Below are 21,205 nucleotides of genomic sequence, written 5' to 3' on the forward strand. Positions count from 1 at the left end.
ACAACATTTGTTACTATATAATAACATATGTTCAAAGTACTGTTTTTATCTTTTTTATGCCAATATCTTTTTCATTAATTGCAGAAGATAGTACAATGGCTGATAATGTTAATGAAACTGAATAATCCAAATGCAAACATAAATTTCAGAACTTCCAACCCACTTTCAGACAAGCCTGATAAGAGAAGAGAGAGTTAATTTTGCCACTATCATGAGAGGCAGGGGGAAGAAGGGATTACAGCAAGTTAAAAAATCTGCCACTTTTTCGAAATCTTTTCATGTTTCAAAGTTGGGAGCATGATTATGAGATTTTGGCATTCTTTTTCACTTTATGTTGCCTGCTAAAGCATACCTTTCCAGTACTTTTGATTGTGAATTTTTCATTTCTGTCATGTAGGTAAAATGCCTTTCTTAAATAGCTATTTTCCCCTAACACCCTAAGCATGATTGTCGACAAACAGAAAACATTAGCAAGAATTTAATGAAAGTAGAGAATATTCATCTGATTATTCTGGTAGCACAGCAAAATATATAGGTTAATGATTCTTATGAAGACATAATATGTTATCTGTTTCAAATGCAAAGAAATCTTTATATAAATGATAAAAATTTAAAGATTTAAAACCATATTGTAAAGTCATAGATGTAATATCACAGTTGATTGCATTAGCCTGGCACTGCAGCCAAATTGGGTAGAAGGGTTGTGTTGGGTGGAGGCGGTGGGAAGAGTAAGGAGGTACACAGGGAAAGGGAAGCAGGTAGATAAAGGGAAGGATGGAGAGAAGGAAGTCTTAACTACTGAGAGGATGAGGCAATGAAGGGATGGGGTTGGAATGTGAATGCAGTGAGTCTGCCCTGTTGCGGGTAGGTGAAACTGCATGTGGCACACAGAATGGAAGAATGAGTTGGGAGGGGAAACGACCAGAAACAAAGCAGATGAAGAGAGAGGCCACAAAAAGAAAAGTCTGTCTGTAGATCATCTACATCTACATCCATACTCCACAAGCCACCTGACGGTGTGTGGCGGAGGGTACCCTGAGTACCTCTATCGGTTCTCCCTTCTATTCCAGTCTCGTATTGTTCGTGGAAAGAAGGATTGTCGGTATGCTTCTGTGTGGGCTCTAATCTCTCTGATTTTATCCTCATGGTCTCTTCACGAGATATACGTAGGAGGGAGCAATATACTGCTTGACTCTTCGGTGAAGGTATGTTCTCGAAACTTCAACAAAAGCCCATACCAAGCTACTGAGCGTCTCTCCTGCAGAGTCTTCCACTGGAGTTTATCTATCATCTCCGTAACGCTTTCGTGATTACTAAATGATCCTGTAACGAAGCGCGCTGCTCTCCGTTGGATCTTCTCTGTCTCTTCTATCAACTCTATCTGGTACGGATCCCACACTGCTGAGCAGTATTCAAGCAGTGGGCGGACAAGCGTACTGTAACCTACTTCCTTTGTTTTCAGATTGCATTTCCTTAGTATTCTTCCAATGAATCTCAGTCTGGCATCTGCTTTACCGACGATCAACTTTATATGATCATTCCATTTTAAATCACTCCTAATGCGTACTCCCAGATAATTTATGGAATTAACTGCTTCCAGTTGCTGACCTGCTATTTTGTAGCTAAATGATAAGGGATCTATCTTTCTATGTATTCGCAGCACATTACACTTGTCTGCATTGAGATTGAATTGCCATTCCCTGCACCATGCGTCAATTCGCTGCAGATCCTCCTGCATTTCAGTACAATTTTCCATTGTTACAACCTCTTGATACACCACAGCATTATCTGCAAAAAGCCTCAGTGAACTTCTGATGTCATCCACAAGGTCATTTATGTATATTGTGAATAGCAACGGTCCTATGACACTCCCCTGCGGCACACCTGAAATCACTCTTACTTCGGAAGACTTCTCTCCATTGAGAATGACATGCTGTGTTCTGTTATCTAGGAACTCTTCAATTCAATCACACAATTGGTCTGATAGTCCATATGCCATTACTTTGTTCACTAAACGACTGTGGGGAACTGTATCGAACGCCTTGTGGAAGTCAAGAAACACGTCATCTACCTGTGAACCCGTGTCTATGGCCCTCTGAGTCTCGTGGATGAATAGCGTGAGCTGGGTTTCACATGACCGTCTTTTTTGAAACCCATGCTGATTCCTATGGAGTAGATTTCTAGTCTCCAGAAAAGTCATTATACTCGAACATAATACGTGTTCCAAAATTCTACAACTGATCGACGTTAGAGATATAGGTCTATAGTTCTGCACATCTGTTCGACATCCCTTCTTGAAAACGGGGATGACCTGTGCCCTTTTCCAATCCTTTGAAATGCTACACTCTTCTAGAGACCTACGGTACACCGCTGCAAGAAGGGGGGCAAGTTCCTTCGTGTACTCTGTGTAAAATCGAACTGGTATCCCATCAGGTCCAGCGGCCTTTCCTCTTTTGAGCGATTTTAATTGTTTCTCTATCCCTCTGTCATCTATTTCGATATTTACCATTTTGTCATCTGTGCGACAATCTAGAGAAGGAACTACAGTGCAGTCTTCCTCTGTGAAACAGCTTTGGAAAAAGACATTTAGTATTTCGGCCTTTAGTCTGTCATCCTCTGTTTCAGTACCATTTTGGTCACAGAGTGTCTGGACATTTTGTTTTGATCCACCTACCGCTTTGACATAAGACCAAAATTTCTTAGGATTTTCTGCCAAGTCAGTACATAGAACTTTACTTTCGAATTCATTGAACACCTCTCGCATAGCCCTCCTCACACTACATTTCGCTTCGCGTAATTTTTGTTTGTCTGCATGGCTTTGGCTATGTTTATGTTTGCTGTGAAGTTCCCTTTGCTTCCGCAGCAGTTTTCTAACTCGGTTGTTGTACCACGGTGGCTCTTTTCCATCTCTTACGATCTTGCTTGGCACATACTCATGTAACGCACATTGTACGATGGTTTTGAACTTTGTCCACTGATCCTCAACACTATCTGTACTTGAGACAAAACTTTCGTGTTGAGCCGTCAGGTACTCTGTAAACTGCTTTTTGTCACTTTTGCTAAACAGAAAAATCTTCCTACCTTTTTTAATATTTCTATTTATGGCTGAAATCATCGGTGCAGTAACTGCTTTATGATCGCTAATTCCTTGTTCTGCGTTAACTGTTTCAAATAGTTCGGGTCTGTTTGTCACCAGAAGGTATAATATGCTATTGCCACGAGTCAGCGGAGTGAAGTGTGAGGCATGGGAAAAGGGATGGAAGTGGATGTGGAACAGGGCCTAGCAGAGATTGTGACCTAAAGGACTGGAGTTTGAAGGATGTGTTGTAGGGACAATAACCCTCTATATATTTCAGAGACACTCTTATTGAGGGAAGAATCCAGATGGGATGGGTCATGAGGCAGCCATTGAACTCAAGCATGTTGTGTTCAGCTGTATGTTCTGACTGGGTGACCAATTTTGATCATGGTCACTGTTTAATAGTGGCCATTTGTTTGAATGGAAGGCTGAAAGGCAATAATGTACATATAAAAGACCTTGGAGAAAATGCAGCAGAGCTGCATTCACAGATGGTCCTGCCTCTGATAGCTTAGGATATACCTGTTGGAGGAAATGGAATAGATTTTGGTGGATGGACGCATAGGACAGGTCTCGCATCCAGCTTTTCCACAAAGATACACCCCTTTTATTTTAGACTGGGTGGGTAGTGGGATACCACTTTGGGATGGGTGAGAAGGATTGTTGGGAGTATATTCCTCATTTTCAGGCACTTTCTCATTTTAACATTCAGACTTACTGTAAGGTTTTCAGGCAGAAAACTGTGCCCTCTATCTGAACAGCATTTAGGAACTGATCCATTGAATCCTCTTGTTTGTGAAGAAGCTGAAAGCAGAAAAAAATAAAGTTAGATTCCAGAAAGAAACATGTAATAAATTACAAAAAAAATCATTTAAAGACATATGCAGCAGCCATTAGTGCACCTCCCAAATACTGTGAGTACAGCAGACCAAATAAGTAGCAGTCTCAAAGGTGGAAGTTATCTTGGTGAACGGTAGCAGTACATCACAGTCTTGGCCTTGTAACTGGTGTACTGCAGCTGCTAAATTTATTTCTGCTTGTCTGAGGCAATGACATTATTTGTGGCTAGCGATGACCAAATGTGACCTACTTTTCTGGGCTCATCAGTGATCTTCTTCACCAATCTATGTTGCTTGTGAAACTTTTACTCTCTCTTATGATATCAAGCTGTGCTGTTAGAATGATGAGCTCTTTTCTTCTTGCTGAGTTCATGTTGCTGAGTCTACAATATCAGCCTTTCACTCATGTGCCTGTCTGCAGTCAGAAGGAGCTCATCTTTGCCGTCAGTTATCCTTCCCCAACCCTTCCTTCCACACTCTGCCTCCTCTCTTCCATTGCCCACCCACCTAACTTAATCCCTCACTCCAGTTAAGCTGCAGTACCAGCATAGTGTAGTCAATGGGAACAATATAGCTGCACATGCGTGTAAAAACTAGCAAAGTTCTCAGTCTTGTCTATCTGCCTTTTGATGGATCAACATTTTTACTATTCAGTGAGTTATTATCTTTACTTCTGAAATTATTTAAATAACTAAATAGTGGGGCTACTAATAAGAAAAAATGATGATAAACTGTAGATCTAGCTTTTTTACTATATATCACTTAACATCCTAAATCAGTGACTGAGTGTGGTGGTGCAATGGTTAGCACACTGGACTCACATTTGGGAGGGCGACAGTTCAAATCCACATCTGGCCATCCTGATTTAGGTTTTCTGTGATGTGAGCAAGGACATGGCCACCTTCCTTACCCATCACAGCCTAATCCGATGGGACCGATGACCTCGCTGTTTGGTCCCCTTCCCCAAGTCAACCAACAAACCTATATTAATCGAAAGACAGAAATGTCTTTTATCTGCAGTTTTCATACTGCCTTATGTATTTTATAATGAAGTTCACACAACATTAGGAAGCATAAATGAAGAGCTATTTCAAAATTATAAAAAGAAAGGAGTAGCATCTTTGATTAGTAATCAAAACATCCTTGGTCCCAGGTTTGAAACCTGTCACTGCTTAAATTTTGATTAATAATAAGCATTGGTGGCCAAAGACTTCCAGCATAAGGGGTCACCCTCACTCTGCCAATGACCTTGTCAAAAAGGGTGGAGCAGCAGACAGATGTTCAGGGCACTCTTTTGTCTTTGGGATGGGAAAGTGCCGCTAAAGGTGGAAGAATCAGCAATGATCAACGACATGAGGAAGCAGAAGGCAATGGGTACGGATGCAGTAAAGACACATAACGTATATCCACAGGACATGTGGCCTGTAATTGTAAAAGGATCGTGATTATCTCTCCATTGGCAAAAGATTCCAGAACAGTCCCCCATTTGGTTCTCTGGGAGGGCATTGCCGAGCGGAAGGTGGCTATGAAGAAAATCATGAATAAACAACGAAAGGATAATGTTCTACAAGTTGGGGCATGAAGTTTCAGAAGCCTGAACATGATAGGGAAGCTAGAAAATCTGAAAACAGAACTGCAAAGGCTTAATCTAGATATAGTAGGGGGTCAGTGAAGTGAAATGGAAAGAAGACTAGGATTTCTGGTCAGATGAGTATAGGGTAATATGAACAGTAGTGGAAAATCAAATAATGGGAATAGGATTCATTATGAATGGGAAGGTAGGGCAGAGAGTATGTTACTGTGAACAGTTCAATGGCAGGTTTGTTCTTATCATAATCGACAGCAAACCAACATCAACAACAATAGTTCAGGACACATGCTGACATTGCAAGCTGAAGATGAAGAAATAGAGAAAGTATATGAGGATAGTTAAAGGGTAATACAGCAGGTAAAGTGAGATGAAAATCTAATTGTCTTGGGGGGCTGGAATGCAGTTGTAGGTGATGGAGTAGAAGAAAAGGTTACAGGAGAATATGGGCTTTTGACAAGGAATGAGAATGGAGAAAGTCTGAGTTCTGTAACCAATTTCAGCTAGTAATAGCGAATACTCTGTCCAAGAATCACAAGACGAGGAGGTATACTTGGAAAAGGCTGCATGATGGAGGAAGATTTCATTTAGATTACATAATTGTCAAACAGAGATTCCGAAATCAGATAATTGATTGTAAGGCATACTCATGAGCAGATATAGACTCAGATCACAATATATTAGTGATGAAGAGTAGGCTGAAGTTCAAGAGATTAGTCAGGAAGAGTCAATATGCAAAGAAGTGGGATACGGAAGTACTAAGGAATGACAAGATATGCTGGAGTTCTCTACGGCTGTAGATACAGCAATAAAGAATAGCCCAGCGGGTAGTACAGTTGAAGAGGAATGGATAGAAGTTGGAAAGAAAAACATAGGTACAAAGAAGGCAACTGTGAAGAAGCCATGTGTAAAAGAAGAAGTACTTCAGTTGATTGATGAAAGAAGAAAGTACAAAAATGTTCGGGGAAATTGGAGGACTTAAGACCAAATAAGTCAGTAAGGATACATAACATTCCATCAGAATTTCTAAAATCGAAATGGCAACAAAATGACTATTTACGTTGGTGTGCAGAATGTATGAGTCTGGTGACACACCATCTGACTTTCAGAAAAAAATCATCCGCACAATTATGAAGATAGCAAGAGCTGACAAGTGTGAGAATCATCACACAGTCAACTTAACAACTCATGCATCCATATTGATTTCAAGAATAATATATAGAAAAATGGAAAAGAAAACTGAGGATGTGTTAGATGATAATCAGTTTGGCTGTAGGAAAGGTGAAGGTGCCCGAGAGGCAATTCTGATGTGATTGATAATGGAAGTAAAACTAAAGAAAAAGCAAGACACATTCATATGATTTGCCCACCTGGAAAAAGTATTCAACAATGTAAAATTGTGAGAAAATTATGGGTAAGCTTTAGAGAGGGATGGGTAATATACAATATGTACAAGAGCCAATAGAAAATAACAAGATGGATGACGAGTAATGAAAGGCTTGAATTAAAAAGAGTGTAAGAATAGAATTAGTCTTTCGCCCCTGCTGTTCAATCTCTACATCAAAGAAGCAATGAGGAAATAAAAGAAAGGTTCAGGAGTGGAATTAAAATTCAAGGGGAAAGGATATCAATGACACTATTTGCCAGTGATGTTGCTATTCTGAGGGAAATTGAAGAAGAATTACATGATCTGCTGAATGGAATGAACAGTCTAATGAATCAGAATATGGACTGAGAGTAAATTGAAGAAAGATGAAAGTAATGAGAAATACCAGAAATGAGAACAGTGAGAAACTTAACATCAGGATTGATGGTCAAGAAGTAGACAAAGTTACGGATTTCTACTACCTAGGCAGCAAAATAACCAGCAGTAGACAGAGCAAGGGGGACATCAAGAGCAGACTAGCACTGACAAAAAGGGCATTCCTAGCCAAGAGAAGTCTACTAATATCAAACATAGGCCTCAATTTGAGGAAGAAATTTCTGAGAATGTATGTTCTGAGCATAACATTGTACAGTAGTGAAACACTGACTATGGGAAAACCGGACGGAACAGAAGAGAATTGAAACATTTGAGATGTGGTGCTATATATAAATCTTGAAAATTAGGTGGACTGATAAGGCGAGGAAGAGGCAGTTCAGCGCAGAATCGGAGAGGAAAGGAATATGTGAGAAACACTGACAAGGAGAAGGGACAAGATGATAGGACATCTGATAAGACACCAGGGAATGACTTCCATGGTACCAGAAGGAGCTGTAGAAGGCAAAAACTGTAGAGGAAGACAGAGATTGGAATACATCCAGGAAATAATTCAGGATGTAAATTACAAGTGATACTCTGGGATGAAGAGGTTGGCACAGGAGAAGAATTTGTGGCAGGCCGCATCAAACCAATGAGAAGGCTGTTGACTCCCCCCCCCCCCCCCCCCCCCAAAAAAAAGAAAAAAAACAGTAGTGTGTCTTGAATAAAGAACACTATTATATATCCCTTGTAGCAGTGACCTTCAGGGAAACTGCCTTTACCATCTTAAATGGACTTGAATTTCCTGTAATACAAAATTCTGAAATATTCAATGCACACTAAAGGGCTGATTCACATCCAGAACATAGTTATAAAGCTTTGTACTAACCTGTGAGGTCATGATCAAGAAACTGTCCCCACTGCATAAGCATGTGTGTAATAGATGAGAGGTTGACATGTCTGTCCGAATGGACTGCAGTGCTGACCAGCCTTGCACTTGGAAGTGGACCTCCACTCACTGACTGCCGAATTTTCTCCAGCCCTGCACAGGTTAAAAATAAATTACAGTAATCATTTTCACTTATAGAGTTCTGAGTAACATTAATTAAGACTATTGTATGTTAATACATAGTAAGCTGTAAAAGATAGCTTTTATCCTATGTAAAGGGAGCTGTTATTATTGGAAATGTTGCTTTTAAAATAGCATGAGATGAACTAAGAAAATAAATTGCAATGTTGTATTAGTAGCTGGTTCTTTGTACACATTGAACTAAAGGTGTTATTCCATGGCAGTTACTTTACAATATGGTGGGGTTCTATACATGGAGACAGTATCTGTTTGTGGTTTGATAAATATTTATGTGGACAGACAGGTCTCCAGTTCTGGAACTGTGATGGAGGTGCTTATGTAGTTTCATGCATTGTGGTAATAGATGACCACTCTAAACTAACGGAGTGACTCATAAACATGTATCTTCACTGGCAAATGGTTCAGTACAAGGTATGACCTGCTCAATACCTCTGCCCAGATCCTGGGCATGGAGTATATTCTGGACACTGATAGGAAGTGTGTTACTGTTCACAGTCCAGTTGCAAACACATCCTTGTTCACTGACATCAGCTTTGTAGGAAGAATGTCATTCACCTTCTCTGAAGCTCACAGACATTAACACTGCAGGTGTGTGTTGTCTATAGTTGCTTTAAGTAGTCAGAATCCATTTTACTACAATCAGTGATCAAGATGTCAGTGGAATGTTAACTGCAAATCTCCCTTCCTTTAATATTCCAACCAACCAAAATCATCCTGGGTATTGGTCACTGGCCATTGCAATTTATTCCAATCCTTGCAGAAAACTATTCCAATTTCTGTAGACATGATACAAACAACAGTGGTTTGATAGCATTAAAATGTGACAATTCTAGAAGCCATGTGTGTCAAACCAGTATTGGAAAAGTACAGGTATGTAGGTGTAGCATTATTATTTTGGCATATCCTACACTCTACTAAGACCTGCTGAAAACAATGTATGCAGTAGTGAATGAAGATGGAGTCTTAAAATGGCTTCAGTCTGATCATAGAATTCACTGCTACCATTGACTTGAATAACCAAATTACATAAAACCTCCACCATAGAAAAAGGTCATGTACTGTGTAGGGGTCATGTAGTGGTCTCCATTGGTGCCAGTAAAGACATCCTGAGATAGGTAACACAGACTTGTCGGGTTTGACTATATTTCATTTACCCATTGGTCATCAGACCAGGATTTGTGCTTCTTGCACTACTGAAGGCATGTATATGCTTTCTTTGCAACTTGTTTGACAACGTCAACTCTGTGGTGAAAAGTTTTTAATTATTTATTTCTTTTATACAGATCATGTTGCTCTTCTTTCATTAACATTGTGTTAAAAACATATTAAGTGCAGAAATCACTCTTCCAACTGAGGTATTAGAACTAACAATCCTCTTTACTGTCTGTCAGTTTTGATAAGTAAGTTCAGTATTTTGATAATTAGTGTGCATTTCTTTAATTCTCTATATGCTGTCATAACAGACGATACACAATCCACAAATAGATAAACTAAGTGGGCACATATAATTTGATCTCAATGAAAATCTGTAGTATTAAATATGATGGAAGGTGAGTGCAACACCACATCTATCAAAGATGCATAAACAACCAACACACTTCTAGAAAGGTGACAAAAATCAATGCTATTGCATTTCAATGTCATTGCATTACAGTTAATTCAGAAATCAAACTCTGTTAATGAGATGTTTTACACCAGGATGTTAATAAAACTTCGTCAAAACTGTGAACTTGAAGTAGTGAACCTGTGATCAACTTTGATTACGGTTCTTATTGGACTCACAAATACTTTTGATTATTTGGTTGAGCAAGTTGTCCAAAATAGCTACAATTGGTGACTTGATGGTATGTGTGAGCAGATGCTGACCGTCTGCATACGCAGGTGGCAGAAGTCTGCGCAGTGGCTGTAGTGCACTGCCCCATGTGGGGTGGGCAGGGTTGTTGCAGCGGCCGTCAACTGTGCGGACGAGGTGTGCGCGAGCTGGACAGGGTGGGAGTCGAGCTGCGGGGCAGCCGTCGTGCAGCGCCGTGCCGCGCAGAGACACCAGCCATAGCTGTGGTGGCCGGCTCCAGCCACGTGATCCTCTGACACACGCCACACAATACATGCTTTACTTTCCCTGCTGGGCAGATACATCACTCTTATATTTAACTCACGTGCTTGCTGGAAAGAAACCATACAAGGGTCAATCAGAAAATTATGCCCACTAATTTATTTCTCTTTCAGTTCACATGAGGATAAATCACTTAGTCATAACCTTTGTAAATGATTGTTCACATTTAAGTATGGTCTCCATCTTTTTCAACAGTTTTATCCATGTCTTCTCTCCCTCAGCCAATGACACACAAAACATTGCAGAGCTTATGCTTCTTCAATTTTTAATGTTCAAAACATGTGGTAGTCTGATGGTGCTAGGTCCACACTGCTAAAGAAATAAGGCAAGGCCACTCAGCTAATTCTTTTTATGTAGCGGTTTGTGCATTTTTGCGTGGTTCTGCATTGTAAGGCAGAAGCACTGGAATTTTTCAAGGGACATTTGTCCTGTAGCTTTGAAACAACAACAGACACAAAACTTAATTGTGATATATACTGTAGCAACCCCAAAAATATTCCTCGTCTTTTCATTAGTGTGGGCCATTATTCAAGAATTCTGTTACAGCCTGTTATCAAATACAGATGAGAAAGTGGATTATATTCTCAAACTCCACATTTCTTCCATCTAAGGATGAAACAAAATATTTCCAGAGAGGGGTGAAGAAGTTTAGAGCTTTGGTTACAAAGTCACATGTATATGATCATTGCAATATTGCAGCCATTGAAATCAACATGCCTTGGCTTCTGATCACCCCTCACAAATGTAATTTTTCCTGTTCAGTGTTCACTGTTCATGTTCCACATGATAGTGAGATATCATGGCTGATACAAGGTGTGTTTTTTAAGTAAGTACCGTTTTGAAATTAAAAAAAGATGTGCTAAGATATCTCAATAATTTTATTTTTACACGAAAGCCTGTACCTTAATCTACTTTTCTACATAATTTCCATCAATATTAAGGCACCTGTCATAACGTTGTACCAGTTTTTGAATACCCTTCTCATAGAAGTCTGCCGCCTGACTGTTTTGATTTCGTCATGGTCTTGTAGACGTTCACCGCCCAGGTGTTTCTTCAAGTCACTGGGCACAAGATCGGGGCTGTACAGAGGATGATCTAGAGTTTCCATCAATATTGAGGCACTTGTCATAACGTTGTACCAGTTTTTAAATACCCTTCTCATAGAAGTCTGCCGCCTGACTGTTTTGATTTCGTCATGGTCTTGTAGACGTTCACCGCCCAGGTGTTTCTTCAAGTCACTGGGCGCAAGATCGGGGCTGTACAGAGGATGATCTAGAGTTTCCCATCGAAAAGATGTAATGAGATCTGTGGTCTGATTCGCCACATGCGGATGGACATTGTCTTGCAGCAAAACGATGCCCTTGCTCAACTTCCGTGGACTGTTGCTTTGATTCTGGTGTGACGTAGGCCACCCATGTTTCATCACCCACAACAATTTGGCTCAAGAAATCATCACCATCATTGTGGTAGCGCTCAAGGAAAGTCAATGCACTGTCTAAAAGTTTGGTTTTGTACACATCTGTCAACATTTTCGGTACCCAATGTGCGCACAATTTTCAGTAATTCAAGTGCTCGGTCACAATGCCTTACAAAACACTACGAGAAACATTAGGAAAGTCATCCCACAAGGAGGAAATCGTAAAGCGTCTGTTTTCTCTCACCTTATTATCCACTTCCTGCACCAAACTTTCATTAACGACCGAAGGACGCCCAGTCCATTGTTCATCATGCACATTTGTGCGGCCATCTTTAAATGCTCTCACCCACTTTCTTACCATTCCATCACCCATAATGTCTTCTCCGTAAACTGCACAGATCTCATGATGAATATCGATTGCTTTTACGCCTTTAGCACTAAGAAATCTTATAACAGCCTGTACTTCACAGTCAGCGGGACTCACAATTATCGGAGGCATCTTAAACACTCAGTATACAACATAAACAAGGAAGAATCGGACTGTAATGGTGTCAGTGCGTAGATTAAGGTACAGGCTTTCATGTAAAAATAAAATTATTGAGATACCTTAGCATGTCTTTTTTTAATTTCAAAATGGTACTTACTTAAAAAACAGGCCTCATATAACTGGGAGATTTGGAGGGGACGGTGAGATGCTTAAGATAAGTTGAAGTTCAGAATAACTTCAAAAGACACACTCAGGTGATAGAATTGGTGACACACTGGTTGCAAACGGCAGGGGAACTGGTTCATTTCCCAAAGTTATGTACAGGCCATGGGTTCCATTGGACTGAAATGCATAGGCTTATAGTCTAGGTGTTGTGTAAAATATGTGCTCTTCTCTGTAGTTCTGCTGACTTCATTTTCAGAAAAAATCAAGTACTTCAAAGTCTGTAATCAAGATTTTATTTCATTCAACATCTGAACTCTCTCAGTGCAACTTTCATCATTTTTGTAAGACATTCATGGCAAAAATGTGATGTTACACATTAAAATGATTCATGATTTGTAATTAATGAGTTTCCATGAAGCCCATAGTCCATATTGTGGACTGCTGCTAACAGTACATGGCTGCTGCATTTGAGAGTTTCATTCTTTGCACTCCTCTGTTTGATGGACTACATGTAACCAAAGTAACATAAGAATACTGTTCGTCATGAGAATTGTTATTAATGCTGTATATGTTTGGAACAAATTCTTCCAACCAATTAATGAGTGCTTAGCAGATAAATAACTTTCATTTGGATACTACATTCATAGCTGTGATTCAGAAAAGTTTGAACAATTATTTTTCAGTTAGCTATGTACAGAGAAGTTCCTTATTAATAACTGTCAGAATTGCGGTATTAGTCTATTCCATCATTCAGTCCTGTTGTTAACATTATTTTATCCCATACTAGTAATCAATTTGTTTGTAGCAATAATTTAGTGTAATACGTTTGAAAAAAACCAAGAAAATTGTAATAAACTGAAAATAGTAATGACATGCATATAAAATATGAAATTAAATCTTTTTATAGCTAGGCTGTTCAAATCTAATCATAAAAGTAATTCATATTTTCATTTTTAACAAACATCATACTCCTGCATTGTGTATTTCTTGGCTGTCTTCATATTTTTAACTAATTCCGATAAAAACAGGTGTTTCTTCCTACGGCCACTTCTTTACTCAAAGTTTGAATACAGTAATTTTATACATTATTTATTTGTCATTGGAAATATTTTTGCACAACTGCTTGGAAAAAAGATACACCTGTTTTGTCATTGTTGTTTGTTTCTGTTAAATTGGCTTTACATGTAAAGTTTACAAATAGTGTACCAAGAAATAAATAAAGAAACTATTCATAACCAAATAAAACACCCCAGATAATTCACAGATGTAACCTGAAACCAAAAGTGAGAAAAAATGCAATTTATGTTCAACAAAATATTATCTTTTAGAAACAAATAACACGAGAGTCAGTTAAAAAGTAATATCTCCCAATTTTGTCACATATTCTAACAAAAGATAAATTAAATAGGTAAAGATTATGCTTCCATCATGTCTTTTTGAACAGTTTCACTCATTATTGCATTGAAATAAATCCTAGTGTAATGATAGCTTGAATCCTCCAGATAATATTTTTAGTGAAAACCATCTTGTAGAAAACTACACATATGAAATGTGGTATTGTACATGTCTCTGTGGGGAAAGTAACATCATTGTTTCTCCAAAAGTTTAGGTTTATTGCTGACTAGAGGGTAATTTAGTGTCTCTCTCAGGTACTGACAGTAAGACTGTCAATGAACACATTTCGTCCATTTCCAGAATAAACTTTTCAGTGGTGTATAAGTTATGGAACTTGAACCTGGACCATCCTCTTCTTGTGTGCAGTGCTCTCACCATCTTAATGATCAGAACAATCTCCACAGTTGGCTCAAAGCTTTCCAAATTCCACAGAGGTTCCCCACAGACCTTACTATACTAGCATATCCAAGATAAAAGATATGACAGGGGCTGCCTTAGACAAAGTATCTGGGTTCCTTTTTCAGCAGAGTAGGTCTCTATTCACTAATGAAACTCCTTGACAGAATAAAACTTTGTTCTAGACCAAGATTTGAACTGAGTTATCTGTTCATACCTCATACTACGTCTACAAAATTCAGTTTTACAGAATTTAAATGTTAATGTGTTAGGAAATTTTGTAATAATCATATTTCTCCATCTTTTACCTCTGTAAACTTGACGTACTTTCTATCATTTGTTGAATCCCCTTGCTCTACATGCGGCCATATTGTTGTGTACAGGACAAAAGGATTCCAAATATATCAAACATAGAAAATTATTGTTATCAGCAGATACCTCTTAACAAAAAATTTTATGTTGCTTTCACAAAGAGAAACAGATGCACTATTATGCTGAAGTCAGCCTCAATTAAAATGCTCATTGCACTTATGTTTTCAATTATCTCATTTTGAATTTTCTTAAGAATGTAGGACTATATAAGAGGAAGCAGTTTCTTTCATGAATGAATAATAGAAACAAAAAATTGGTGACATAACTTTCTGACTGATGTACATATCATATTCAATATTTGGAAGTCAATTTTACACCATTATAATTGTATTTTAACTAACCTGGTGAGAGCAGATGAGCAAAACAGCAAGTCCTCTTCTCCAGGAGTTCCTCATATGAGATGACACAACTGGTATGATACACTCACAACAGTATTTACCAACACATCAGCTGTCTCATTGTCTCACTGCATTAACTGTGTCCACACTCAGATGGAATAACACATTTACAAATTTCCATTGTTACTTCTGCAGTGACTACCATCTGTTTTATTTGAGTCTTTTCTGGAGTTATTAACAGTTCATTCACACTTAACAAATAAATGAAAACTGATATATCCTCAGCCTCAACATTACTTCCTGAATGGAAAACAAGCTGATAAGTTTATAAAGAAGTTGGTCTCACAGTGTGTTAGCTGTTAACAATGTAGGCTGCATGTATAAAGTAGGAAGATGGGGTCAGGTTTTGGTCTGTTAGGTAGCAATTTGTCCAAAACTCAGGACACGTGACTAAAGGTTCAGCAAACTCTTAAAATGGATGAGGATGAAGCATTGTAGTGCTGAGGAGAGAGGTTTCTCCACATCACTTCTAGAATTGTGTTTAAGAAAACTTGCATTTAGCGATTGCAGTCCTCCTGTATTTTACTATATAATTTTCAAATCAAAGTTTACTCGGCCTATACAGCTAACTTCCTATTTCGTACATCCACCCAGTCACCTATATATCTTGCTGTTTATTTTTATTTATTTATTGCATTTATCTTTCCACTGAGATACATGACTATTTACAGCAAGAAATCCTCAAAGGAGCTTCCTACAGTTATCATCTGGAAATGAGATGAAAATCAATGTCTGATAGCAGTACATGTACTTAAGATTCAAGTTACTTGTACAATTAACTGTAGGGGACAAATTTTTAAAAACAAATAATATTCAGCATAAATAATATGAAAGTCAGCTAGTGATGACAAACTGATGTATTATTATTTGGCTTGTTTCCTCCCAGATTCTGCTACTAGACATAGTGAAAGTGAAAATAAAATAGAATACAAATGAAAATTTTCAATTTAGAATGCTAACACTTTTGTAAACGATAATGGCATCTAACAATAACAGACCTGTGATATAATTGTTATATGACATACAGATCAGGTGCCTTTTTGTAAGTAACTATGAATCGAGGAGTGTCTGCAGCACCAAAAAGGAATATTAGTTTAGTGGAAATCTAGCTATAAGTAAAGCAGTGCATGTAATTTTTCATGGTTTTTTAGCAGTTTATCATGTCAGACTTCTGGTAAAAATCAGTGTTATTGTGTTTGGCAGTTGGAACAATGAATTTCCATATCAACAATGTATCAGCATGAAAGATGGCTTTGACAAGCATTCAACCCAATGATAATGGAAACAGTCCTTGTCAGAGAGCATCTGCTACAGTCAGTGTGTAAAACCAGACTTAAGGAGACTGTGCAATACTGGTGTGTAGGCAGGCTGCTCTTCATCAGTTTACTGGTTATTGTTGTGGATGGGTAAGTTTGGTGGCTTGCTTTGGACCAAAGCATTACCATCATTGGGACTGTGACAGTCGTGTAGAAAACTATGATCTCATAACTGAAGAAAAGAATTGTTACTAGAGATGGTGTCTATTTTGTGAGAAAAGATAGTCAATTGATATATGGGAACAGGTTTGTTTATTGTACAGAAATTACTTCAGACCTGGCCAGAACTACAGAAATCTGTCTTCCCCACAGAACTGTTTCATGACTCTGTGTAATGACTGATTCTGTACAGCAGCTAGTGCAGAGATGATGTAAAACACATTACATGCTAAAGGCATACTGGAAACCACCAATGATGTTGAATGTGGACACACAGTGTTGGCAGATATCAAGATCAGCCTCAAGACACAACTTTTTCACACTTTTGCAGAAGTTTCAGTCACAAACCTAATGAACAGGCATGTTTGAGGTGATGTGGTCCATAGCCATATTGGGACAGTGGCTGTGTCAAGCAGAACATCACTATTATAGTATTTAAATGACACAGGATTGCTTTTCTCACTCCTCTGCAACAGCTCACATTTTTCTACTACAGAGTGAGCTGCCATTCATCACACATGTCAGAAATCCTAAGTCATCCTATATCCTCCTACAGTCATTCAATGATGACATCTTCCCATATATCACAGCGTCATCAGCAAACAGCTGCAAACAGCTCGTCAACCTGTCAGTGAGATCGCTCATGTATACAGAGAATAAGGGCAGTCCTGTCACACTTCCCTGGACACTTTTGGTGACACCCTTGTTTCTGATGAACAGTCGCTGTCAGGGAAAATATACTGTGTTCTATTACTTAAGAAGTCTTTGAGCCAGTCACATATCTGGAAACTTAATCCGTATGCTCGGACCTTCATTAACAGTCTTTACTGGACCACTGCGTCAAATGAGTTCCAGAAATCTAGGAAAATGGAATCTGCTTGTTGCCTGTCATCATTGGTTCATAGGATATTGTATGAGAAAAGGACAAGCTGTGTTTCAAATGAGCGAAGCTTTCTAAATCTGTACTGATTTGTGGACAGAAGCTTTTCTGTCTCAAGGAGATTTATTCATTCGAATTCGTAATGTGTTCAAGAATTCTGCACTGTAGCAAATCGACCTCAAAGATACTGGGCAGTAATTATGCGGGTACTTTTACCTTTCTTATATACATGAGTCACCTGACCTTTTCTCCAGTCGCTCGGAACTCTACGCTGGGCGAGAAATTTACAATAAATGTAAGCTAAGTAAGGGGCCAATATCGCAGGGTATTCTCGGTAAAACTGGGTTGGGTTCCATCAAACCTGACGACTTATTTGTTTTCAGCGCGTTCAGTTGCTTCTCTCACCAGAATCGCCAATTTCTTTTTCCTCCATGCAGGAGTCTGTTCATCAGTTCAGTATTAGTTCGAAGAAAGCTAGAACATGAAACTGATATTGAGTTTACGCGAAGCCATTTGTCATCAAATTTCAAATTATTTTGTCATTCACTGAGAAACTAACATGTGTTAAACGCTCCTCCTCCTCCTCAAAATCAGATCCTATTGTACACTATTTAGACGCCGTTTTTTATATAAATGAATTGGTCAGTTTCGAGCGTGTCATGCCAGATGAAATAAGTTTTATAGGTAACACCAGAAACTGTCCCAGAGAATTCTAGAAGTGTAAGAAGAGCCTGTAATGGACAAAAATTCTGTACCCTAGATTTCTGGGAAGGGGGACAGAGAAGTGTCCCCTATTTCCAACCTCAACAGCCCCCCCCCCCTCCTCCCACCACCCCTTCCCACCCCTCTCGGATGCCTATGGCTGTGACTGAAACGATCACAATCGCTTGTGCAATCATATACTGCCAGGGCCCTGTCCTTTCCTCGTCTTCCGATTCTCTGAAGTGTTATCAGTCAGTATTCTTCTTAGTTGTTTAATACGGGTCGTCAATGTATTGGATCACTTGCCCCAACAGCAAAAGCAATAGTTTTTCCTTTCTCCTCTTTATGTTCCCAGAACTCCAGTAGCAACTGCACACCTGCCTCCTCCCTTTATTGGGTTTTGCCGTCAGAGAAACATCTGGTCAGTTCGCACTCTTCACGCATTTGTAAGGCATATGAAACGGTTGTTTCATTGTCGAAGGCACCTCATGATCCAGTTATGCGAGTAATACATTTGAAATATGCAAGTTTACTACTTTTTTGCGTCATTTGGTAGTTTAGTCATGTGGCATCCTTGTCAATTCAGAAATGTCTGAAACGAATCTCTGAGGTGTGTGTGAGAAACTCGTCTTGGCTATGTGTATGCCTGTCAACACATGTCTAATTGGTCAGATGTCAGCTACTCTATTTATAGAGGTGGGCATTGTTTGATGCAGCATCATCTAATTCGTGTCAGTGATTCGTTACCTGGCAGTTTCCTCAACTGAGAAATGTCTGAAACTTGTCTTTGTCATATGCGTCTGTCGACACATGTCACATTGGTCAAATGTTGGGCGTTCTGTTTATCGAGGTGGATATTGTTTGATGCATCATCGTGTAAACGTGTCAGTGAGTCGTCATTGGGCAGTTTCGTCGTCTGTTATCCCTGCACTTCAGAAACGGCTGGGACTCGTCTTTGTCATGTGTGTGTCTGTCGACACATGTCTAATTGGTCAGACATCAGGCGCTCTGTTTATTGAGGTGGACATTGTTTGTTGCAGTGTCGTACAACACGTGTCAGTGAGACTTTATTTGGCAGTTCCCTTGTCTCAGAAATGTCTGAAACTTGTCTTTGCCATGTGTGTGTCAGTCGATGCATGTGTATTAGTTGACCACAATATTATTGCTTCTGGGAGTGTAGGCCCTTCGGTCGGCTTATCGTCTGCACGAGGACATGCTAAACCACTTGATTGTATATCCACAACTGTCTTGAAATCATTCATAGTGTAATGCGCTTTGCTTAGTCCCCACTGTACTTGTTTACTGTAACACAATCATGTGTTTCTGATGACGACCACAGCAGGCCAAGTGCAATAATATTCTGTTGAGTAGTAATTGGTCAGATATCGGTCGCTCTGTTTATTGAGGTGGACATTGTTTGTTGCAGCATTGTTAATTCTTGTCAATGAGTCGTCATTTGGAAGTTTCCTTTTCTGTTATCCCTGTGATTTCAGAAGTGTCTTAAACTCGTCTTTGATGTGTGTATTTGTCGACATATGTCTAATTAGTCAGATGTCAGTCGCTCTGTTTATCGAGGTGGTCAGTGTTCATTGTAGCATCGTCTAATATGTGTCAATGAGTCATCATTTGGCAGTTTCCTCACCTGTTACTTCAGAAATGTCTGAAACTCTCTTTTTCGTGTCTATATCTGTCTGATTAGTCAATGTCAGTCATTCTGTTTATTGATGTGGTCAGTTTCTATCTCAGCAATGTCTAATGTTTGTCAATGAGTCACCATTTGGCAGTTTCCTCACCTGTCATCCTTGTCATTTCAGACATGTCCTCATCTGCTATCCTTGTCCTTTATCATGTGTGTGTCTGTCAACATTTGTCTAATTGGTCAGATGTCAGTTGATTTCTTAATGGAGATTGACACTGTTGCAGCATCTAATACATGCCAGCGAGTCGTCAGTTTCTTGTTGTCGGTTTTTGTCTTAGTTGTGTAATACTCGTGATGTTCTTTGTATTTGTTCATTTCACCGTCGTCTACATTGGTACTCGTGTCCGGCTGCTATATAAAGCTAGTGGGGAAAGTTGTTGATGTACTTTCAAGTACTTTCTAACATCGTCGTTGTTTAATTCGAGTCTTGTTTCCGATTACATGTTGGCAAAATTTATCAGTAAACAACCTTGCCAAGGGTAAATTTTCGCTGTCTGTCAGTCTTGTCGCTAAAAAGCCCTTTGCTGTTAATTAGACGTTTGTCAAATACACGGTTCATTTGTCAGCTGCTAAAATTCATTTATGCTTTTGCATTGTTTAATGCGAATTTCCTTTAAGCTTTTTTTTTTCCGTCCGCAGCTTGTGTCCGTATCCAGTTTCTCGTCGTGCGCACCTTACAATCTTTGGGTGTCCACATAACAAAACAAACTGTCCCAAGTACGTCTGATGCTTTTTGTGTGTCACATTCGTCTGCGCCGTGTCAGAATGATATAAACCGTTTGTCTCTGCCGTTGCAGCGTCCTGTGAATGTCCGCAAGATCGTCACTTGGTCCAGCAGTCACTCGCGGTGAATTTTGCTATCGAGATTCCAACGTAGTCTGCAGTAAGTCTAATTGTTTTCTTGTCTAAAGCGATACTACTAGCTCTGAGTTGTTGCATTCGGGTGAAAGGGCCTGACTCTTATTCGCAAATTGTGGGATGAACTTATCGTTCAGGAACACTGATCTTGAGGTCCCATCTGGATGTTACACTGATTGTTAAAAACACGTGTGTCTTTTAATCAACAATTAAAACTTAGAGACGATGAACCCTACCCATCATTAGTCCCCTTCTCTCTTCACTACAAATCAATTTTTAAAGTTAAGAACCAATAAATAATGAGACAGCAATAACTGCTATCGGCTACGTAGGACAGATACTGTCATTAAATTCTCAGGAGTTGCTATTATTGTAATTCTTTGCACTGAAAGAACGGCATTAATTCACCATGGAGAGGTTATTCACATGCGTTTGGAGCCGCAGAATATAACTAGTTCGACATCACAGGCCTGAGCGCTGAAACAACATCCAAATTGATTTCATTCAAAAA

At 39.1% G+C, this 21,205-nt stretch overlaps 1 protein-coding gene across 1 annotated transcript in view; it reads right to left on the reverse strand.

Moving 5' to 3' along the window:
* The window catches only part of LOC126235057 (chorion peroxidase-like), a 126,607-nt gene that overhangs the window by 37,217 nt on the left and 68,185 nt on the right, over positions 1–21,205 (reverse strand). The window contains exons 2-4 of the mRNA XM_049943793.1: positions 10,204–10,421; positions 8,137–8,289; positions 3,798–3,883 (exon numbers count right to left, since the gene is read on the reverse strand). Of these exons, the coding sequence (XP_049799750.1) occupies positions 3,798–3,883; positions 8,137–8,289; positions 10,204–10,421 (457 nt within the window). The remainder of the gene's footprint in view (positions 1–3,797; positions 3,884–8,136; positions 8,290–10,203; positions 10,422–21,205) is intronic.

Source organism: Schistocerca nitens, chromosome 2 (assembly GCF_023898315.1).
Source record: "Schistocerca nitens isolate TAMUIC-IGC-003100 chromosome 2, iqSchNite1.1, whole genome shotgun sequence".
NCBI lineage: Eukaryota > Metazoa > Arthropoda > Insecta > Orthoptera > Acrididae > Schistocerca > Schistocerca nitens.